Below are 25,731 nucleotides of genomic sequence, written 5' to 3'. Positions count from 1 at the left end.
ACCTCATACTACGATTGGAGCGATAGCATGAGTATATCCTTACCTGTCTCAGAGGATATACAACCACAAGACCTCTCCAGCTACGTTATTGAGCTCTTCAAGACCCTGGTCCCAGAGCTGTTGCTCCAAGACCTCCTTTTGGATCGCATCCACCGCCTACCTAGGCCCAAAGCCTTACCTCCGTCTACCCCGAGGGATGTGATAATGAAATTCCATTATTACACCTCGAATGATAAGATTATGCGAGCCTCACAACTGTTACCATCTCTTCCAGACAAATTCTCGGCAGTGAAAATCTTAACCGACCTCTCTACTGCCACCCTGCTAAAGAGGAATGCCCTGGCCCCCATCACTAGGGTTCTCAGAGAAGCGAGCATTATGTATAAATGGGGTTTCCCTGCCCGCTTGATGAACGACCCGCCATGTAACCAGCACAGAAGATGGAACCCTCCTGCTACAAGAGTGGAAGATCCCAGTACAGATGCCAGACAGTCCAGAGAGGAACAAGCCACCTCACCACTCGCCCACAAAAGTGTCTTCGGACTGGAACACAGTGGCCACAGCTAAGTGACTCTCGCACAAGCACCACTATTTTTTACCCACATATGGACTTGTTGTCCCTTGACTCAGTTGTTTACTGTTATACATGTTAAAAGTTACTTGCATACACACCTCCACTTAGACCTAAGTATAGCGCCACAACCACTTACTGTCATAGCGGATTGGGTGCCACCTTCCCACACTGCCAACATTCACAAGGCGGGCTTAACACCTTGCAATGGGCACACTCTCATAACCCACATGATACCAAGCAGGGTCTCCAATGACACCCACCCCCTTTTGGCTACCACGAGCCATGTATATACCGTCAGTACGATGGAGTATTCTCTCCAACGTTACTGTGTATATAGTTTGACTTTTCCAACCTTCTTTTGAGTTCTTACCCCTTTTTATTATCCTACTTTCCTCTATCACTCTCCAAACTGATACCCAGCTCACATGCATTTACTGAACTATGCTCCAATCGGAGCAAAGAACCAGAGTTGCGGGACAGGTCCTACATCCCCCACCACTACGAACTCCCCCGAATATATACATCTACAGAGGTCTGTGACATGCATCGGAACACAAAGAGGTACATATCCTGTTGGACAGCCACCATATGCACGTGGAGATGTATTGGGGGCCACGCACTAGGCTCTGGGATAGGAGATAGCCCCACTATAATAGGTCCTCATCAACGACCTATGCCGCAGTTTCTGGAGAGCATATTTACAGTACCTCCCAGGTTTACACTCCATGGAACAGCCCTGTCGAAATGTACAATAAATATCTCCATAAAAAAAGTATAAAAATAAAAAAAATAAAAAAAAAATATTTTTAATAAAAGGGAAAAGCTTGATAAAAATGTTGTAAAAGAGTTGTTCGGTTCATAAACTCACGGGAGATCTAGGTCACCAAGCCCAACTAGTTGCTACAGCTGACAAGGCAGATGCTTATAGTTGTAGGGGGCTTGCCACTTACTCCAATTTCATCAACATCAGGATGCTGGGTGACCCCTACAGTCGCAGCAAAACTTCTTAATTCCTCATGACACATTTTATCTATCAATGCCAAAGGTTTACCTAACACGCGTTGGTTGGCCCTTGAAGAAGCGAGAAACCATAATGCCCACATCCTGTTTTGTCAGGAGACCCACTTTCAAGTGGGCCATCGACCAAAATTTTATTCCAAATTCTTCCTACACGATTTCCATTCTTGCTATAAAACAAAGAAAAGAGGTGTGTCTATACTAGTCATTGGGGATGTCTCCTTCACGCTCGTTAAAAAGCTGGGAGACAAAGCTGGTAGATACTTATTGATTCATTGTTATGTGAACACCTTTTTAAACATTTACGGCCCCCACAATGCCCATACTGACTTTTTAGAAAAAAAAATTGTCCTTGCCAACCAACACAAATTTGGTGATATTATCATTGGGGGTGACTCTAACTTCATCATCGACAGTTTTATAGACTCCTCCTCCTCGAACACAGTATCCAAAACCATGGCTTCTAAACTAAAAAATGTCAAGGCCAAAATACGAGATACTATACTACAACACGGCTTCCTAGATGCCTGGAGAATCCTCCACCCAACTGCAGTGGATTATACATTTCACTCCATGGCCTACAGCACATAAATAAATAGACAGATTTCTAGTAACCAGGAGATTTAGAGGAGGAATGGGGGGACCCATGGATCAGTTTTGCACCGGGCCCCATGGGTTACGTGTACGCCACTGCACAGAAGTACACGTAACTGATAAAAGATCTGACTGATCTTACTCACAAAAGCAAAGCACACCCAAACCTGGACACCCAGACCAGACTAAAGGAAGTACAATCCAAGCTGTTGAGGAAATGTAAACACAAATTGACATTTGCCATAGGAATAGAGCTGGAGCGCAGTTGGCAACCCAATTGAAAGCACGCACACACCGGACGAGATTAGCCTACCTCAAATCCAGATCTGGTGACAAAGTCATGAACCCAACTGTCATCGCAGATTAATTCGCCGCCTATTACAGTACTCTATATAACCTGAAAGATGATCCCCACATTCCAGCACCGCCGTTAGAGGCTATACAACAGTTCCAAGATGCGGTAGCGCTACCTACGCTGCTCCCCGAGGAACTAGAGTACCTCGCCAAACTGTTCAGTGAAGAGAAGATTGAGGGGGCCATCAAAGCACTCTCAGCTCACAAATTCCCGGGTCCTGATGGGTACTCCAATCTCTATTACCAAACATACGCATCTGCCCTCTCACCCCGTCTAACAGCATTATCTTGCACCCTGCCACACAGAGGCCTCTGCCATCAAGGAACAACATTGCCAGGAAGGGGTGTATAAGTAAAATCCACATAAATGCCAGGACCCCGGGCTTCCCAGCAGAACATTGCCCAAGCATAACACTGCCTTCCTTCCTTTTTCAAGTTGTGCATCATGTTGCCATCTCTTCCCCAGGTAAACAATGCACAAGCACCTATGCATCCACCTGATCTAAAAAAAAAAATGTGATTCATTAGACAAGGCAATCTTCTACCAGTGATCTAAGTTCTGACATTCACTTTCCCATTGAAGACACTTTCGGTGTTTGGTAGGGATCAACATGTGCACTCTGATCAGTCTGCTGCTATGTATCCCCATTTGCAGCAAACTGTGATGCACTGTGTTTTCGGATGCTTTCTATTATGAGCACCATTAGTTGAGTTGAGCTACAGTACCTCTTCTGTGCAATTGGACCAGACAGGTTAGCCTTACCTCCCCACGCACATCAATGAGCCTCAGGTACCCATGCCCCAGATGGTGGTTCACCGGTTGTCCTTCCTTGCACCACTTTTGGTAGGTACTAACTACTGCATATTGGGAACACCTCAAAAGACTTGCTGTTTTGGAGATGCTCTAACCCATTCGTCTAGCCATCACTATTTGGCCTTTGTCAAACTCATTCAGATTTTTTTTCATTTGCCCATTTTTCCTACTTCCAACACATGAAATGACTGTTCACCTGCTTCCCTAATATATCCCAACCCCTGATAGGTGCCATTGTAATAATAGAATCAATGTTATTCACTTCACATGTCAATGGTTTTAAGTTGGCTGATCAGTGTACATGGAATGATCTACAATTCCATGACTTATATCTGTAAATATGACATATTGCATTACATTTATTAATGAACACTGCACTTTATTAACAATTCTATATTATTGATATGACAGATTTTTAAAATCCCATTGTGTAGCAAGCACAGGTACATTGTCAACTGTATGAATATGTCATGCTAAAATGTACATTGCTCTTTAAGATGAGCTGAACCATGCAAAGGCAATTAATCATTTCCTTGTTAAAGTCAATCCATTCAGTATAGAAAATCTGGTATTAATAAAATTACTCTACATTTACTTTTAATACTCTTGCTTCTGGCACCTTAGGCACATATGTTTTTAATTCATAGTTTTATGCATTTGTCTCTGTTCAATCTAAAGGAAGGTTTTACGCTTTTGGGTTGTAAGTATTGCAACCAGATCCTCCCACAAAATATTGTACTGGTGGTCTATTCCTGGGTTTAGTGGAACAATAAAGAAATAGCTTTAATGTTTCCATTCTCAAACTTAAAATAAAAAGAATATGGTACATGTGTCTATATTGAATTTGAAGAAATCCTCTTCAATAGGAAATTATTTACTAAGATGGAAATATGAAAGTTTGGCAAGGGCATTGCAAGGATGGAGAGTAGTTGGAATTCATCCTGGAACTTCAATACCTTTGAAAGTTCTATGCAATTATGTTGTCTTTTCTACTGGTTTAGTGCTTAATGCCCAATTATAAAGACAAAATTGCCTTTTGCTGACTGCTTTGGATGACAATGCTTGGATGTATGCATTAAATGTATTTTTGTCCTAAAAACTCTGCTCTAAAGCTTGTCTTATCATACTTTCATTTGTAAAGGTCGGACATATTATGCAACCATGTAGAATGGCTAGACACAACATACAAATCGCTGGTGACATTACACGTTTAGACATCCTTATAACAAAGAGAAGGTTTAGTCTATAGCTTTTAGTCTATTTAAATATCCCATGATAGCACGGAATTTTTCTTTACAAGAACTATTTTAATCATTTAAAAGAGCTGATCCAACTATAGATGTTCACTATTGTTCTCATTTTATCTTTTTTTTTATATAATAATTTCAAGTTGAAAAAAGATATGTGGATTTCACATTAGATCATTTAACACATTTTTTTCCCCAGTTGGTATTATTGTACGGTTTTGTACTTTTATGTTGTCTGTACAGAATGCCATTTGCATAAACAATTAGCTTTTTTTCTGAATACATATTTAAATGTGTTAGGTAATTTGAGATCTGCGAATGTGTTGTGCAATTATAACAGACCACCCTTGATTGGGAGGTATCGATCTTGGCAGAAAGGGGGTGTGATTTTTTTAGAGAGCTGTCTCCTTGTAAATATTGTACTTTTTTGGTGCAATATTGTAATTGTTAAGAACTATCATCTCTTTCAGACAGTCTCCCAATTGTAAACTCATTACCACATCTGTGTATATTGCACCTTGTTGAAGGGGAAAACTTGTACAAGAGGTTATTGGAGCAAAGCTTACAGTGAGCAGCTGTAAATTATGTTCAGAAATTATGCAGACGTGTGCCAGTCCAAACACTTTACTGAATTCGATGAATACTTTTCAGTATGTCAAGCTGTGTTCTAGAAAACATGGATACATAACATACATATTGCCTATGCTACCATCTGTACTCAGTCACAGAACTGTACGATGCCATTTGCTCAAATAAGACATTTACCTAAGTAACTTTTACTCAAAAAGTGAGTATGTTTATCCATGTCCTATTAATGACAGTCTGCTAACTTATTTAAGCTTGAAAATGATAATTGGACTTGAGTTATAGTAAGACTTCGGCAGAGGCAAAATTATTTGCTATTCAAATAAGAAGGCTTTCTTATATATAGATATATAGTGTGACAGTGAGCTGTATATGTTGCAATAATTGTAAATATCAATTTACGTACATGCTGTTTTCTTTATCTACAGACATTGCTTTCATTGATGCATTTCATTGGCAGCTTATGAAAATAATCAGCAGTCCCAGAACACATGATGCTTTGAAAAAATGTGCCATAATTGCCAACATTTTTAAACAGATAGGTCTTTCGAATTTGTTGGCATATATTGCACTGGCAAGTTTAAGATTTATGTTTCTAACTGATGAATTTTATATGTTTAACATGATTAGATTGGTCAACTATTTGCATAAATGTACACAGTTACAGTTTTTAAAATAATAAAACAAGTACATTCCAGGGATTTCTAATGTTTTGCTTGTGAGATCTGAAAATTAATTTAGAAATCATCTGTGTCCTGGACCAGAGTGACTCCATCTTGGCTCCCTGTCAGCCACCGTTATAAGCTCTTCCCTTTACTTTCATTCAACATACTGTAGTAAGTGGAGAAAAAGAATAAAAAACAATGTTTTTTTTTTCTTTTCCAAGAATACAATGTATGCATTGGTTGTTTTAGCACTGAACTGCCCCTGCAGACGGCTGCTCGATTCTCTAGTGAAGAATGGACCTAGGAAACTCACTGTCCTGCAGTGTCTCCTCGTGAGACTGTCAGAGCATTGCTGTGGGTTACCATGGGATAGGCTCTGAGGGCCCAGGCCTTGAACTTTGGAAGAGACCCTAACATTTCTGATGATAGCATTGACCATCATAAACATTTTTTTTCATTGCTATACATGTACTAATATATGATTTTTTTTTTTTTTTTATGAAAATGGAGTGATTTTTTTAATCTGTTTCTTTTTTTCCTTTTAGTCTACTTCTCATATACATTGTACATTGTCCAGTGATAAAATATACCTAATATACAGCATTAAAAAGCAGAATGTCATACAACATTTTACATTTGATATATATATTTTTTATTATTATTCTTTATTTCCTTTTTCAACCTTTCGGTTTAGCGAGGATTAGGGGTTACAGAAAAAGGAAGAAAATAAGAAAAGGGAGAGGGGTACAACGTTGGTATGAAACATTTGCAATACGAATGGTTTCTGGGTGAAAGGCGTAACATTTGACATTACCTTTGGCTATATGGGTGAGGGTTACATTTGATACTTTCTAAATCACACAAACACCACTTGCTAGTCCAGGTATGGTTGCAGTTATGAAGTCCAGCAGTGCCCACAACAAGCATTTTACATTCATCTCACTATTAGTGAGTTTCAGTGTTGCATTAGTGCAGTGAGAAAACTGCCTATATCTTGGGTTGATATTGTTTTAAATTAATGCAGTCTTTTTTATTACAGAATAAAATATGTCAAAATAATTGCCATCTTCCAGACGTCCCCAAGCCTACATTCACCCTCACCCTAATAATATAATCTAATGCCAGTTAAAAATAATTACCATCAGACATCTTCTTTCTTCTTATACCTTCTTTTCTTCAGTCCCAAAAAAGGGCAAAAAGTTAATCCATAATTCTGAGGATACCATAAAAAAGACCCAAATGGCAAAAAAAAAGTCAAAAACATAAAAAGACATACCTCACCCAAAATCAATCCAAGTGAGTATGCTAGGGAGTTTCAAACAGAATGCAATAAGGCTTTCCCATGCTTTGAAATATCAGTAGGGTGCTCTGATTGGTTGATTTGTTAGATTTATAAACCAACCAATCATAGTGCTCTGACAGGCAAATCTCACTTCTCTCGATACTTGCTTTGGGATTATTTATATTTATTAACTTTCCTTCCTTGCACTGGATCTCAATATAAGGCAAAGTGTTAGTTTTCTTAGTAGTATTAATATTTTAATATTTTAATTAACTACCATTACTCCTGTCTCCTGCTGACAGCATCAATTATATTTTCAGTGGGTGTTACACTTACTGTGAGACACACCTCTCCTGCATAGGCACAGACTTGCTACCCATAAGAGGCTAAAAGTCACTTGATGTTGACTTTATTGTATGTAAATAAAGTATATTTGTTATCTCTTTACATTTGTAAATGGTCTGTCCAAAGTGGATGCACTACATTATTCTGGCTCTTTCTCTTTGTGCTGCTGCTTACACACAGACCATGCCCATCTTCCCTCCTTCCCTTTGCAGTCATTGCTTTACTTTAGGCTTAAGGCAAGCAAGAGATATGCCTTTGGGAAGGCTTTTTCTGATAACAGACATGCACTGCGCAACCATTATATCGACACAGACTGAATTGACTGACAGGAAAGGGAAAAGGCTGCTTTTGTCAATCCCTGATTTTAAAGAAACCTAGACATTTGCTAATAATTATGTTAGCACAATGTATATATTCAATTTCATTCATTATTTTTTTAAGATTCAAGGAACTGTATAGGTAAGATAAAATGCATATCCCCCTCCAACAGTAAACCTACTGTCACTAAAGTTTTTTTTTCCCTTAATAGTGTAAAAATGATCTTTAGAAGTATCTTTATTGAACTTTAATTCTGATTGCATGTCATCTAGCATGTAAGCTCATTGAGGAGGGCTCTCAATCTCTATTTTCCTGTGCATAATGGGTGGATAAAAGGCACTGGCAGGGAAGATGTTAAGAGTGGATACGGAGGTTGATTAACAGGGGCTATAGGGGAATGGTTTAACATTGGGTACTTGTCTCTGCAGTGCAGTCTGTGCTGTGAGCATTCCTTACACTAGATAAGATATGCCTCTATTTTCATTGGCTGAAAAAGGTACAATTCTTTCAGAGACTGGGAAACAGGAACATATTGTAATTTGAGAGGGGGTGGCTACGGAGGTTGGGTCACATTGCTGGAAACAGCAAAACATTTTACAACACTGCAGGAAAACTATACAGAATATAAAGAAAATAAACTAACCACATACATTTGAGCGTATTAGTTTTAATTTAGACTTAACTTGTTTAGCTGTCTGGAGTGTCCCTTTATGTTGTATTTGTCATGACAGTTACCCTTTGGTCACAAATGCCTGATGACAATCTACTAATCTTGACTTATGAACTGGAGTTTGACACAGAGAAAGTCTCCAGGGCAGTAATGGGGGCACACAGTTTGACTCACATACTTAAAACTAGAAAGAGCAGCAATCACTACATACTGGCCCAGAAATAGCTGGAAATTGGCCCAATGTTCATAGTATCAATGACTGTAAAATTTGAATATATAGTCACTGTTACTGATGCACTCAGTTCTCTCCTATGCGCATATATCCATCTATCTCACACAGTTTCAGCTTTATACCATAATTTTAACACAGCATTCAGTGGACATCAGTACAAATTAGTTGTATAATATGGTTCAGATCCGGGTTAATTTGATGGCTTACTCATTGGTCTGGCAACATAAGATTTCTGGGAAATAATACTTCAAAATATTTTCCTAGAAACACGAAAGATTTGATCTCAAAGTAACAGACCCTAGAACAGAACATTTTTTTTTTTTTAATTTTTAATGTGTTTAAAAGTTCTATATTTCCACTTTCGCCCTGAAGTGATTGCATCTGGAAACATAAAATTACAAAATGTGTTTATCTTGTTGTGGCTTGGATTAGGATAAAAAAAAAATGTTAATAGTAGCAAACACTTAAGTGGAATGATCTGCGGCAGTAGAACAGTTGGTTTTACCAAAATACGTTTATTTTATGTTTCTGTGGTGGGTCTTTTTAGTCAATTAAAGAAGATTACTAACACAAAATTGATATGTATTTCCTTTTTGCTGCCAGAGGAAGTTGTCAGTTTGAATTTAAAATAATAATATTTATTTATTTGGAATCTTGATAGTGGCTTTATTTACTAAGCTAGTGATGTTGCAGTGTCCAAACAAATTTAAATAGAAGATTTAATGATTTAAGAATGATTAAATATGGGAAAAAAAACCATTTAAAATATATGGCCTAACATTGAATATCACAGAGTTTCACCACTACACTACACATCACTAACAGGTACCAATTAATAGTATTGATTAGAAACAACTGTGTTGTTTAAGTACTTTAATGAATATATTGCATTATTAATTTAGCAAAATGCTATGTTTATTATATTGTTTTGAAGTCATAAATCTGCATAATGAACACATATGGCTAACTAGTGTATACAAACATTGACACTTGCTGATATGACAGAAGCCTACTTTGACCTAATACATCCAGTCATCCAGTGTTATCTTGTTGCTATAAATATACAATTTGATTTGTTTCATGGCATACCATGTGGTATATTTATTTGAAGCACTTTACTTTTTTAATTTTATTTTCTTTCAGTTTTTTTTTAGACTTAATATTTCAATAATATAATGAATTGTTTATAAACTAATGTGAGCATTGTTAAATCTTTTATATTATGGGGTGGGATTATAATTTGTGTTGTTTATACAGCTATTAAATGGGCCACTGATACTTTATTACATAGTAACTTGTCTTTATACACTAATCAGCCACAATATTAAAACTACCTGCCTAATATCGTGTCATGTTGCCAAAACAGCTATGATGCATTGAGGAATGGACTCCACAAGACATCTGAACATGTCCTGTGGTATCTGGCACCAAGACATAAGCAGCAGATTATTTAAGTCCTGTATGTTGCAAGGTGGGGCCTCCACAGATCAGATTTGTTTTTCCACAACATCCCACAAATGTGCTTGAGATCTAGGAAATTTGGAGGCCAAGGCAACACCTTGAACTCTTCAAAGCATTAATGATCATTTTTTGCAGTGTGATAGGATGCATTATCCTGCTTAAAGAGACCACTGCCACCATGGAACACTATTTCCATGAAGGGTTGTATGTGTTCTGAAAAATCTCTACACAGATGGTACGTGTCAAAGTAACATCCACATGAATGCCAAAACCCAAGTTTTCCTAGCTGAGCATCCCCCAGAGCATAACACAAGCTCTGCTAGCTTTCCTTCTTCCCATGGTGCATCCTGCTGAAATTTCTTCCCCAGGTAAACAATGCACATGCACCTGCCCATCCACTTTATCTAAAGAAACCATGATTCATCAGACCTGACAACCTTCTTCTATTGCTCCATGGTCCAGTTCTGATGCTCACATCACCACCGAAGGCGATTTTGGTGGTGGACAGTGATCATCATGGCCAGCTTTTGTTCCCCACGTGTTTTAATGAGCCTTGGATTCCCATGTCCCTGATGCCAGTTCACCAGTTGTCCTTCATTGCATCACTTTGGTAGGTACTGACAACTGGTTACTGGGAACACCCCACGAGACATGCCATTTTGGAGATGCTTTTACCCAGTCATCTAGAAATCGCTATTTTGCCCATGTCAAAGTCACTCAGATCTTTTCACTTGCTCTTTCTTCTTGCTTCTAATGCATGAAATTCAAGAACTGACCGTCCACTTGCTGCTTAATATATACCACCTCTTGACAGACGCCATTGTAACAATATAATAATTGTTATTCACTGCAGTGGTTCTAATGTTGTGGCTGATCAGTGCATAACATTAAGAGAAGTTAAAAATTATACATTTCAATCATGGGATGATAGCATAATTAAATTTTTCTTAGAATTCTGGGAATTCTGGCATTAAGTATTTTCCACATGTTAACAACACAAATTCAAAGAGGGATTCCAAACCACAGCTTGCACCCATATAAATCAAAGAAAAATAATGCATCAATCCATTACGTCCTTCAAAAAAGCCATAAGCAACTAACGGAGGGAGGAGGGCTGGAAAGACAGTCTTATACATTTTATGAATACCATTACTTCATCAAAGTGTTTGAGGAAGACTTTACTCAAGTTTTGGCTACCAGGACAATTCCATGGAGAGCATCCATGCCTTTTCTAAGCTGTTTGTTATTTGAACAAAAAATACATGAAAAGTGCAATGAGGAATTTCAACATTTCAGAATTTAGTAAATAACTCTGGATTTTATTAAGACACGGAGGCTCCTATTATGCTGCACTCTTTCTTTATTTCCCTCAGCAGCAAAGAAAAAACTTTATAAATATAACAGTAGTAACATTAACAATCTTAGGTGTATTCTTCCTAGTAACAGGAACAGCCAATCAGGAACAGCCAATCAGGTTCCACTTCTCCAGCATAATAGGCTCTGTCAGCCAATCCTGTTCCTCTTTCTTTGCTGCTCCCTCAGTTAAGTATACCTGATCCCTCAGCTCCTTAACTGTGGGATTATTATATCATTATTATTATCATTTTACTATTATTAACTATTTGTTATTACTATTCATTATTATTACTACTATTAGTATTATACCGTTATTGTATTTTAATTCATTTATTGATTCTTTCTATTTTCTTGACTTTAATCCTTTCCGCGGTCCAGCCTGTCCCCAGAGCCTAATTTAACGAGCGGCTCGGGGACGCCGACTGGAACCGCACTCGGCGCTTCGCGCCCCCGTTTCATTACTGGCGCCGTGAGCGGCCGCCATAACCGCGGAACTCACGGAGCTCAGATGCCGGTTCCCTGCTCGCAGCGCTGGAATGTGTACACTTTATACTGATCAACACATTCGCCGCGAGCACAACTTACCGGCTAAATCTTCCTATCCTTTCCTTTTCTGCCGCCCGCGGCAGCCATTTTCTTTGCCTTCCCGCGCTCTCACACAGCTCCACCCCCAACGTCCGGTCCTCGGAGTTGGGTTAAAGCTGTAGTGGCGGTCGGACGGCTCTTTGCTCCCTCCTTGCTATTTTCCTACTTACCTGTGAATCTTCAATACTGCTGTTAGTTTAAAGTTTATGTGAGTAATTAATTTTTGTTCTTAAAGGTATATTGTTTTCCTTTGGGTTAATCAACCCATTTTAGTTTCAGCTCAGATCTTATTATTAATACCAGTGTCATACTAAGCATGCCTGGTGAGAAAGATTTACCCACCCCTTCTGGGTCCCTTGTCACCAAACCAGGGAGTGTTAAAACACCCACAGGGGTATCTGAAATTGGAGCGGCTAACCCCGCTGATTTTGCTCCCACTGCTGATATGCAGTCTCTGATTGACGACACTATGTCTCATGTTATGACTAAGGCCCTCACATCGGCCATGGGATTGATGTCTGAATCTTTCTCACAGACGCTTACACAGGCTCTGCTTGAGGCACAGAAATCGGCTCAGCCGACCGTTACCCAGGCCTTGCCAGTAGTGGTCCCTTCACAACCTCACACTGGCCGTAAGGCCACTGCAAAAACCAAACACTCTTCAATCTCACAGATGGACAGCTACAAACCTGTCACAGATGGCGCGCCTAACATACCACCGCGCAAAAGAGCCACTACCCGGGCAAAATCGGCTAGGTTATGGAAACGGGCAAAAGCCCAACTAGATTCTGAGTCAGATCTCAGTGAGATTGAAGAAGAAAACTGCATGGATACTGAGGATCCATCAGATCCCGAATCCGATGATCTGGTCGAAGACCATGGCCTCAGAGAGCATAATACGCCTCCATCTGAATCGTTTGACATGGAGCTTAAGGTCCCAGACGATGCAAACAAATTAGTTGACCCCTATGGGGAACCCCTGTTCGACCCCGATGACCTACGTCATCCAAGGTCAGCAGACTGGTCCCCTTCGGCCCATGTGGCCAAATACGTTGCATCAAGGACTCGCAAGCCTTTAAATAAGGCAACACGCAATAAGCTACGGGCAGAATGCCCACGCCCTACTGTCCCGGACGAGGCCTGCAGAACACCTGCAGTAGACCCAAAAATCGTCCAATTCCTGGGCAAGACTGGCTGGAAGCCTAATAAGGGCCTTGATTTCTCCCTGCGCAATTGCCAGGATAAATTACTGGATATATTGGGCCCAGCAACCAAAATTTTTGATATGGTCGAAAACGACCAAGACTTAGATCGTACCACCATAAGTGGTTGGATTCAAAGAGTAATTTGCCTGATCGGCAATGCCAACTGTGCGATAGCCACAGAGCGTCGCAAGGCGATCTTATTAAAGATAGAGCCAAAATTGGTAAATATGGCTATTACCGAGCCGGGCACCCAGGCCCGTGGTCTCCTGTTCGGAGACAATTTTGTCAAGGAGCTTGGCTCCTTTGTACATACATTTACTGCCCTAGACAAGGCGCAATCAAACATGCGCAGAGTTTTCCACCCTAAGGTTTTTGGTGGGGCCGGAAGAGCCAGGAGCCGTCTGTCCGGCCGTGTTAACAGGGGTTCATTCCGACAGAACCGAGGCTCCTACACTGGACAAACCTCCTTCACGGAGCACCGCAACATCCCGGCCTTCTTCCCACAACGTGGGCGGCCATGGGTTGCTCGTGGATCACGTGGCACCAGACCAAGCAGACGACCTTATGGTAAGTCATCTCCTACTTCCTTCTTCCCTAGGGGCAGTGGGGGGCAGACTCCGACATTTTTTCCATGTATGGTCACACATTTCATCAGATGCCTGGGTACTGAACACGGTAAGAGGGTATTCCTTAGAGTTCTTGTCCCTCCCAGTACAAATCTCCCCGCCACGGGGAATGTTATTCTCCCAACAAGACGCCTCCCTTGTTTCCAAGGAGGTCTCAGAATTGGCACACAAACAAGCCATCTTAGAGATCCCGATGACTACCCCAGGCTATGTGAGCAACCTATTCTTAGTTGCCAAGAAAGGCGGCGGCGTCCGCCCAGTGATAAACTTGAAACAGCTCAACACTTTTATTGCCTACAACCATTTCAAAATGGAAGGCATACACTGCCTCCGAGATCTCCTCCAACCGTCGGATTGGATGGTCAAGTTAGACCTACAGGATGCCTACCTCACTATACAGGGCATCTCAGTCACAGCGGAGTACATCCCGGGCCTCTGCAATACAACGGCGGATTGGTACTCAAGGCACCTCAGGGATTCCAGCGACTGGCACTTGGATCCCAGGGTCTTTCAAGACATCCAATCCCTATGGGGCCCTCTGGACAAGGACTTGTTCGCCTCCCGTTTGAACAAACAACTCCCCAGATTTTTCAGTTGGAAACCAGACCCAGAAGCACTGGCAACAGATGCATTTACCCAAGACTGGTCCTACACAAGGAACTACGCGTTTCCTCCCTTTGCGTTGATTCCCCGATGCCTATTACACCTACGGCAACAGATGGGAACGACAGTGCTCGTGGCACCATTATGGCCGTCTCAACCATGGTTTCCTTCTCTGTTGGAAATGGCGGTAGACATACCCCGCACTCTCCCACACTTCGACTATCTCCTCCAAGACCCGGACGGGTCCCCTCACCCCTTAATTCAACAGGAATTACTGCATCTCACGGCATGGCTGGTTTCCGGGAACCCTACTCAATCGAAGGGGTTTCAGAATCAACTCTCCAACTTCTCGAGAGCGCATGGGCACCCGGCACGAGACAAGCTTATAAATCTGCTTGGAGCAAATGGCACAATTGGAGCATGGAACGGAACCTGGATCCCATATCGGCTCCTCTGAATTCGATCCTGCAGTTCTTAACTTCATTATTTGAAAACGGCAGAGCATACCGTACGGTGAACCTCTACAGATCGGCCATTTCGGCCGCACACCGAGGCATCAATGGCGCACCGATAGGACGCCACCCATTGGTATGCCGTCTCATACGTGGCATCAGATTTGCACGACCCCCACTACCACGCTATTCAGTGCTATGGGACGTCTCCACTATCCTCCTTTTCCTCGAATCTTGGCCGGATAATGCATCACTATCGTTGAAACAACTGTCGGCAAAACTGGTCATGCTCCTATGCCTCATATCCTGCAAAAGGGTCTCAGATGTTAGAGCGTTAGACATCACCGCACGGTCCTACACGCCAGAAGGGGTCACTTTTGATATATCACGGAGAACTAAAAGCTCGACAAAGAGAGTGACATACCCAGCCTTTCCTGACAAGCCTCTCTTATGCCCGGTTAAATGCCTACAACTCTACGAAATGCGCACCATGACGTTGCGGGACCCAAATAAACATGAACTCTTCATCTCTTTCCAAAGACCACACCTACCGGTGTCTACCACAACTCTAGCCCGCTGGGTCAAGTGGCTCATGACTACGGCAGGAATTGACACCTCCATATTTTCTCCTCACTCCATAAGAGGAGCAATGGCTTCCAAGGCCTCTGCCATGGGTTGTCGCCTGGAAGACATTTTGAAAGCAGCCGACTGGTCCTCAGAAACCACCTTCCGTGATTTCTACTTCAAACCAATACAACACTTCGCAGGAACGGTAGTTTCTCAGCTTTAAACCAGCATAATAGGAGCCTCCGTGTCTTAATAAAATTCAAGGATTTTACTATTACCATGACGTAAAGTCATGATTTTATTAATGACACGGAGGCGAGTATTATCCCTCCCTCCCACCCGGCGACGGTGGAAAGGTAGACGGGAGTTGGGTAAGTTAACCTACGGTAAGTCATTTTAACAGACTATTAAATTACAGTTATACTTGCAACCAGGTGAGTCTTCACTATGATAGTCTTTTGTCTATAAGTTCACCAGTAGGTACAGATTAAATAATATCCCCTTGGACAAACATTGACCAAACACTAGCTCAAATACCTATGATTATGCATACACCCAGTTTGATGCTAAGATATTACCATATTTCTCCTCTTTTACAGCCTAATCTACCCTACATCGAAACGGAAAACTCCTTCATGTACAGTTTCATGTTCGGTTGGACACTTTACTACTTCGGGACTGCAAATAAAGAGGAACAGGATTGGCTGACAGAGCCTATTATGCTGGAGAAGTGGAACCTGATTGGCTGTTCCTGATTGGCTGTTCCTGTTACTAGGAAGAATACACCTAAGACTGTTAATGTTACTACTGTTATATTTATAAAGTTTTTTCTTTGCTGCTGAGGGAAATAAAGAAAGAGTGCAGCATAATACTCGCCTCCGTGTCATTAATAAAATCATGACTTTACGTCATGGTAATAGTAAAATCCTTGAATTTGCCTATACGCTCAATCCAAATTTGCATCCTAGTACTTTGAGTCATCCATATTTTAGTTTGCTCTTTATCTGTGCATTTACTGGCCGTAATTTCAAAACTAGAGGCCGCCATCTGTATGCTATAAAATGCATTCTTCCTGGAAAAGCAAACACAAATATAGTCATGTTGCATAATCTTTATATATTATTTCTCTAAATTAGATTTTATATACACTGCATATAAGTTAGAGCATTATTATCACTTTAATGGATCATTTTAGACAATTAAGTAAACTGGATTTAATGCTGTACATGTTCAGGTATATGTATTAAATATCTGTGTCACCCACCCTTATAATTATACTTCACTTCCTCAATGTAATCTAATTTGAGCAGAGGCTTGATCACATCTTGTTCCTGTGTGACACAGTTTGTTTGGTCACAATTACCTGTCTGTCGAATATAGCATTTTGCTCAATACATTGATTCTGTTTAAATAATAATCTCTGCATTTGCATATTGCCATTTTTTGTCACAATTACTCATGCATACAGTTTACCCTCTTGTAGAGCATTGTGAAATATGTTGGTGTTCTCTATACACACATCATGTATTTTTTCTTGCTATTGATACAAGTCTATGGAGCTACACTTTGAATAAAAAAAGCACACATTTCAAAAGGTAAGCTAGTTGCAGGCACTTTTTCTACATACTGTTGCTAGTTCTGCAATAGCGTGCCTTAAGTCTTATGTAATAACATGCAATCCAGAAACATTGCGTGTCTGTGCTTAGCCTTGAGGATGTATGATGAGAATTCCATCTACTGTATAACCACCTACTGTTTTCACCCCATAAATTATGATTCACTTTAAAAAGACCAGTCATTTTTATAAGTAACTTAAAAGGTGACTGAACTCCCAATGATTTTTTTATTACAAAATTGTAAAATAAATGGACTACATCCTTTCTTTAACTTTCAAAATATGTTTATATTTTCCTAAAATACTTGAGCAATGGAACTACGTGCGATTAGACTTCTGCATTTGTGACCTTTGTTCATGGAAAGGGCAAAATGATCAGTATATGATGTGCTGTTAAATATTGTTTTGAATCTATGCTGGTGGATGTGTGTGGATGTAAGTGGTGGATGTAAGTATTAAAGTGATATAATAAGTGGAGCAGATATTATCTACCGCTGTGGTCGCTAGGTAGGGAGAGGTGAATCACTGCCCTATGAGGGGTTTTAGCCCTCAAACATATTTGGAAACAATAGATATTGTGAAACACCTGTTATAGTAAAATATAACCTTATTGGAATTAATAAATAAAATACTGTCTAACAACTGTATGTGGAAATACAGCGATGGAGTACTCTAGAGTATCAATGCAAAAGAGAAAAAAACATAACCATACACCATGAAAAAAAAGGAGAAATGGAACTAAAAAATACAACACATTTAAAATATCTTGTCATTGGTAAGATAAGACCCATGTAACTGGAAATTCTTAGTCTAGGTAGCTCAGATGAATCGAAAATAGTAAAATTACTAAGGACTGAAATGCCAGTACATGTGATATATATTGGAATGGAGTTACCCAGTATTATAGAAAAGTGGCATAAGAGGACCAAATATTATGGTGCAGATAATGTGCAGCATTATAATCAACTCTCTTTCAAAGGTCCTGATGCCAATTGCCAACATGCTGTCACTCAATGGTGTAAAAAAATTGTAATGCACCAAGTGGGCTGGAGGTCCACTGGAAGCATGTATGCACAAGTGTATAAATGAGAGTAAACTGCTATATACCAGAAAACCAGTTCTCCCAGACTATAGTCCCAAAATTATCGATTGTTATAGGCTTTGGACTAGCTGGGGAAGTATACAGCAGAGAACTGTCTGTCAGTATATGGAATCACTGGAAAAGTATGGGTGTCGGATGATCCCTGTACTTTCGGTGACGACTGCTGGGTGAAACGTGCTTAGAGTGCACACTCTGGCGTTCCTTAGAGCGTTCCTTAGAGCTGACAGTTTTTTTATCTTTTGATTTTTCATTCCTTCACCCAGCAGTAGTCACTGAAAATTCAAAAGATAAAAAAACTGTCAGCTCTAAGGAACGCCAGAGTGTGCACTCTAAGCACGTTTCACCCAGCAGTCGTCACTGGGATCACCAGGTGTGCTCAGGCTATATTTTGCTATCACAGGTGTTTCACAATATCTATTGTTTCTAAGTATTAAAGTGAGTGTATATGTTGTATACATGTGCATGCCTGCTAATCAAGTGCATACCTCCCATGATGAGGAGGTATTTAATTAAGATGAAAGGGGATTGGGTCATAATTGGGGAGACGCATCTGATATTCTCAGGACCTCTTAATTCGAATAACATTTAAAAGGACACTATAGGTATCCAGACCAATTAATCTCATTGATTTTGTCTGGATGAGATTCCCCTGTCTGTTTAACCCTGCAATGTAAAACATTGCAATTTATGAGCAACTTTAATGATTACATTGGAGGCTTAACTCCACCTCTAGTGTCTATCTTCCAATTCCTAACGCTTCCTGGTCTCTAACAGAGTTTTACTCTGAGAAACGACATTGGACGTTATTACGCTTTTCAGGATGCCTTCAAGTTCCCCAAAGGGAAGCCATGACTCAATGCTTTCCTAAGTGGAAGCTTTATGCACATTAGGTCTTACCATCGCAATGACGTTGTAGGTGGAAGAGACCTACCCTGTGACAAGGGAGCTGGAAAGAGGTGAAAAATGGGTTTTAAAATGGCGGTGTACCTATTATGTTAGGGACATATATACTATAGCATTAGGAACACTATAGTGTTACTTTAAGTAAAACATTTTCAGCACTTTGCTTGTATATTTATATATGTACTTTTTTGTAATGAACTAACTTCTCATATGCAAATGATTATATTATGCATGTAATACTTTCTAATATGTCATGTATTTGTTTCAGTTTCTGAGGGTGGATCAGGATAAAGACAAGGAGTGCAGTCAGGACTGTGCAGGTTCTCCATCTAAATCTCTATGTGCTTCGGATGGAAGGACTTTCCTTTCTAGGTGTGAATTTCTACGGGCAAAATGCAAGGATTCTCAATTGGAAGTTGCATACAAAGGGAACTGTAAAGGTAACTAAATATATACACACATATCATAGAACATATTCACTTAGTTATGTTGCTTCTAAACCACTGTAAAATGATTTAACAGTTGCAAATAAATTACTGGGGCAACTGGTTCTAGTAAAAGCCGGAATTTAAAATGCTAGGACTACACAAGGAAAAATGTTTACTTACAGCAGCTACAAAGTCCCCAAGTCTACAATGATAAGTTCTACAGATTCCTACTTCTTCCCTTGTTCTTGACTCAAGATGCTGCTGAGAGGTTGAGCAACTAATCATGTAAAGATTTTAGGTTACATAGCTGAAAAGAGACTTGCGTCAATCAAGTTCAGCCTTCCTCACATATGTTTTGATGTTGATCCAAAAGAAGGCAAAAAACCCAAAGCAAGAAAAAAGAGTAATGCGCAGCTGGTATTTAAAGTGCACACCCGGGTGCTACCATATTTATTGGAAGGATAAAATATAAGTTGCAAACGTTTCGGGCGATTGCCCTTGTATCAATGCTAATGTCATTTAGGGCAATCACCCGAAATGTTTGCAACCAATATTTTGTCTTTCCAATAGATATGGTAGCAACCGGGTGTCCACTTTAACCCCTTAAGGACCAAACTTCTGGAATAAAAGGGAATCATGACGTGTCACACACGTCATGTGTCCTTAAGGGGTTAAATACCAGGTGCACATTACTCAATTTTATTCTTGCTTTGATATTCACTGGAGGAACTACAGTGGAAGTTGTTTTGCTGCACGGTTATACTGTTGTTACTACTTATTGAATCAGTGCAGGCAGATTTTCTGCCTCTACCTCTTACTACATAGTAGGCAAAAAAACCAGTCTGAAGCGCTTCCAATTTTGCAACAAACTGGAAAAAAGTTCCTTCTTGACCCAAAAATGGCAGTTATCTCAGAGAAACATAGAATGTGATGGCAGATAAGAACCATTCAGCCCATCTAGTCTGCCCAATTTTTTTAAATACTTTCATTAGTCCCTGGCCTTCTCTTAAGTCTAGGATAGCCTTATTCCTATCCCACGCATGCTTATCTCCTTGGATCAAGCAGCTATTACCCCACTAATCAGAAAATATCCCAGTATGTTATGATTTTGGAAATATTTGTACAATTCCATATCCTTATAGTTCTTACTGTAAAAAAAAAACATTTTCTTTGCCTTAGATTAAATCTCCTTTCTTCCCGTCTAAATGCGTGACCTCGTGTCCTATGTATAGCCCTGTTTATGAATAGATTTCCAGACAATGGTTTGTACTGGCCAAATATATTTGTATAATGTTATCACATCCCCTTTTGAAAACTAAAGAGATTTAACATTTTTTTACCTTTCTTCGTAACTAAAATGCTCCACTCCTTTTATCAATTTTGTAGCTTATCGCTGCACTTTTTCTAGTGCCATGATATCCTTCTTTAGAACAGGTGCCCAAAATTGCATAGCATATTCAAGGTTTGGTCTTACCAGCAATTTAAGAGGCAAAATTATATTTTCATCCCGAGACTTTATGCCCCTATTTATACATGACAAAACCTTACTGGCCTTAGCAACTGCAGGTTGACATTGCATATTGCTGCCTAATTTGTTTTCTATAAGAATTGCCAAATCCGTCTCGTGTGTTGTTATCCCTAATTCAGTACAATTTAAGGTGTAAGTTGCTTGTGCATTCTTGACCCAAAAGTGCATAACTTTGCATTTCTCTACATTAAATTTCATCTGCCATTTTAGTGCCCAGTCCTCCCAATCTATCTAAATCCCTCTGCAGCAAAGAAATATCCTACTCACATTTTATTATTTAGTGTTGTGTCATCTGCAAACACTAAAACATGGCTTTCAATGCCTATTTCAAGATCATTTATAAATATGTTAAATAGAAGCGGTCCCAAAACAGAACCCTGAGGGACACCGCTTACCACTTTTGTCCAGCTTGAAAATGTACCATTAATGACAACTCTATCCTTAAGCCAATGTTCTACCCAAGAATAAGAATGTTCATCTAGACCAATTTCTTTTAGTTTGAAGACTAACCAATTGTGAGGAACTGTATCAAATGCCTTGTCAAAATCCAAGTAAATCACATCCACTGCAACAACCTGATCTATACTTCTACTTACTTCTTTGTAGAATGCAATTAGGTTAGTTTGACATGACCTATGTTTCATAAAACCATGCTGATTATTGCTAATAGCAAAGTTGTTCCCAATGAATTCCTGAATATTATCCCTTAAGAGACCTTCAAATATTTTCCCAGTCACATAAGTTAAGATCACAGGTCTATAATTTCCAGGCAAGGATTTTGAACCCTTTTTAAATATAGGAATGACATCTGCCTTCCTCCAATCCTCCAATACAATACCTGAAACAAAAGAATCTTGAAAGATTAAATACAGAGGCTCACTTATTTCCCCACTTAGCTCCTTAACCCCTTAAGGACACATGACATGTGTGACATGTCATGATTCCCTTTTATTCCTGAAGTTTGGTCCTTAAGGGGTTAAGTACTTGTGGATGAATACCTGCAGGCCCCGTAGCTTTATTTACATTAATTTTAGTTAACTGCTGTAGCACCATGTCTCGAGTCATCCAATCAGCAATTTTGTTTGCAGCAATTGTTTCCATATCCCTTGCCATAGGGTCCATATTAATATATACTGAAGAAAAATAGTTATTTAAAATGTCTGCCTTTTCCTGGCCTTCATTAACTAACAGACCCATCTCTGTTTCCAGTGTATTTACACTTTCATTTTTTTATTTTTTTATTTTTTTAATTGATATACTTGAAGACATTTTTGGGGTTGGTTTTGCATTCTTTGGCTATCAATTTCTCATTTTCTAATTTTGCAATCATTATTGGCTTCCTTATATCTTTTCCCATTCAAATGCTTATATAGGATGCCTCTGATTCAAATGCTTTACATGCCCTTTTCTTATTTTTAATCTTTTATTTACTTCTCTACTAAGCCACATCGGTTTCAATTTGTTTCTTTTATATTTTTTACCCAATGGTACATACTCAGAAATGTACCTTTCTAATATTTGTGAGTTATTATTTAAAAAAAAAATATATATATACATTATCTGTATATAGTGTTAAAACCAGCATGCTTAGGCTGCTCTAACACAATTCTTGATTCCACCTGTAGATTTTGCTTTGGGCTGTCATATAATGGATGCAAAAATATACATCTGCATGTTGTCCTGCCTTTTAGGGCTGTCATTGATTAAGGGCATCAGGGGGTGAAGTTGGTCCTCTGTAAAGTTGATGTTGTTGCCTAACTATAGGTAGTTAATGTTTTTGGGTGATAAATAGGGAATGATGTCTCATTGAGTTAGAGGTTGAGTACACAAAATTACGTGGACACAGTCCATGATTATAATCTGAGGGTGGAATCCACAATCATTAAATTTCACTTGTTACCTCTGCTTGCTACACTATATATGCTAATACTAGAAACCCCTGGACAATCAAAGAAGAACCCATAAACTCACAATTCGACAGTGGCAGGAGGTGTTAATATGGTTTCAGTTATTTTAAGAGCAAAATAAAATATAACACAAGAGATTAAGGCGGGCACATTAGAAATGAAAGCAAGGCTTGGAGTAGAATTTTTTTTTTTTTTTAAACTGCAATAATTACCACTCTAGGGTTAAGGGTGATGAGATTTTGCACCCAGACCACTTCAATGAGCTGATGTAGTCTGGGTGCCTACAGTGTCACTTTAATAGACTTAAGAGCTTTTTTCTCTTTATAATTAAATGGTGCTAGATAAACATGCAGAGACTCCACATATCTCTCAATTACATGCCTCTCCATGTATCACTGAAAAATCCCTTATCTCGGAGTGGAGAATCATTGCCAGTACAGACACTTACTGAATTACTGCAGTATTGACAATATTTTCAGAAATAGGCTTGCGTTCAGGAAATTGAGCTTATATATTGCTGGAATGCAGCAGATCACACAGGATAATCTAAAGGCAAAGTGGCAAGAAGCATTTACTAATACAATTGGTCATTCAGAAACACTGTAAATTGTGGAGCTGGAGTTGCTCAGAGATAAGTGAAGGAAATGAACAAACAACACATACTTTGTAGTTCCCCTACCTAACTCATAGGATCAAAAACCTTATCTCCGATAAGAACATCTCATATCTTTTGTGAAATAAGAAAATCAAGCTTAGATAAGGCAGGATTATCTCCTAACTCCCCTTTTAGGTGAGAAAAAACAGGGACCTCTGACATATTCCTAGCTGGCATTGGAAACGACTAGTACTAAATATGAACAGATTATTCTATGCTCTCTGTATGGTAAAACGTGGAATTGTGAAATATTGGAATATTGGGACAATTAATTTTTGAGAAGAAAAAAATTATTTTTTAGTGGTTTGGTTTAAACAATTTTCTTTAAAGCAACGCTCCTACTAAGGAGGCTAAAACAAGTTTGTCCTCATTTGCATATCCAACAGGAATTCTGTGAGAAGGCCGAAACGTGATTTGCCAAAAGACAGATTTTTTTTGTTTGTTTTGATATGTATATGATGCAGAACACTCTACTACTAAATAAAATTAATCAGTGGAAAGGTATTTTTTTTCTTTTACATGTCTCTATGCATGTGTGATACACATACAGGTAGTCTAATTAAAAGTAGAGAAAACAAAAATCATATATTCATTGTGCTATCAGAACTGATAAAAAAATATATTTCTATTGCATTATGGTTCCTCTTATCTTTAAATCTGTTATTGATATAGACCTCTATACAGGCAAATAATGTAATTCTAGTGCTCGCTGTAAATTCTGTTCTCCTAGCAGTCTTTTTACATTCTTGATGGCAGAAAACAAAAACAAAAATCATATGTTCATATATCATATATTCATTGAGCTATCAGAACTGATAAAAACTATATTTCTATTGCATTATGGTTCCTCTTATCTTTAAATCCGTTATTGATATAGACCTCTATACAGGTAAATAATGTAATTCTAGTGCTCGCTGTAAATTCTGTTCTGCTAGCAATCTTTTTACATTCTTGATGGCAGAATATATAAACGGAGTGACTGATGTCCTGTCCTCATTGTATGATACATAGTGCAACCATGGAAATGGACATAAAATGAGAACATGGAAAGTGACACAGAATTAAAGGAACACTATAGGGTCAGGAACACAAACATGTATTCCTGACCCTAAAGTGTTAAAACCACATTCTAAAAACTCCTTTACATGAAGCAATAGGAAATAGAATTAGACACAACACTTCCCCAACCCATATGGATGCAAGCTATCAAGCTGACTAAGCAGTCATCAAGTAGCCTCTATTATTTGGAATCTTACTGTAAGATATTGATGAGGTGGTACTTGGTGCCAACCAAACTTGCGAGATTATATAGGGGCGCCCCATCTATGTGCTGGAGATTAGTGATGCACCGAACTGTTCGCTGGCGAATAGTTCCTGGTGAACATAGCGTGTCAGCAGACACATTCCAGCCAATCAGCAGCAGACCCTCCCTTCCAGACCCTCCCACCTCCTGTACAGCATGCATTTTAGATTCATTCTGAAGCTGCATTCTTAGATAGAGGAGGGAAAGTGTAGCTGCTGCTCATTTGATAGGGAAATGTATAGCTAGGCTAGTGTATTCAGTGTCCACTACAGTCCTGAAGGACTCATCTGATCTCTGCTGTAAGGACAGCACCCCAAAAAGCCCTGTTTAGGGCTAGAACATCAGTCTGTTTTTTTTTTGTGTAATCTAATTGCAGTTGCCTGCCTGCCTGCCAGCTTCTGTGTCAGGCTCACAGTGGATACTGTGCCCACTTGCCCAGTGCCACCACTCATATCTGGTGTCACAATAGCTTGCATTTAAAAACAAACATTTTTTTTTCACTGTAATAGATTAATTAGCAGTTAGTTGTCTGAAAGCGTCTGTGTGTCAGGCCAACAGCGTGTACTCTGCCAGTGTGCACAGTGCCACTCATATCTGGTGGCACAATAGCGTGCATTTAAAAACCCACAAACTTTTTTTTCACTGTAATAGATTGAATAGCAGTTAGCTGTCTGCAAGCGTCTGTGTGTCAGGCTCACAGTGGATACTGTGCCCACTTGCCCAGTGCCACCACTCATA

General features: G+C 39.4%; 1 protein-coding gene across 1 annotated transcript in view; it reads left to right on the top strand.

Moving 5' to 3' along the window:
• SMOC2 (SPARC related modular calcium binding 2) overlaps window positions 1–25,731 on the top strand; it is a 219,435-nt gene that overhangs the window by 41,495 nt on the left and 152,209 nt on the right. Inside the window, exon 2 of the mRNA XM_063443436.1 lies at window positions 19,441–19,612. Within this exon, the coding sequence (XP_063299506.1) occupies window positions 19,441–19,612 (172 nt within the window). The remainder of the gene's footprint in view (window positions 1–19,440; window positions 19,613–25,731) is intronic.

Source organism: Pelobates fuscus, chromosome 2 (genome assembly GCF_036172605.1).
Source record: "Pelobates fuscus isolate aPelFus1 chromosome 2, aPelFus1.pri, whole genome shotgun sequence".
Lineage (NCBI taxonomy): Eukaryota > Metazoa > Chordata > Amphibia > Anura > Pelobatidae > Pelobates > Pelobates fuscus.
This window is presented reverse-complemented; position numbering and strand designations above follow the sequence as displayed.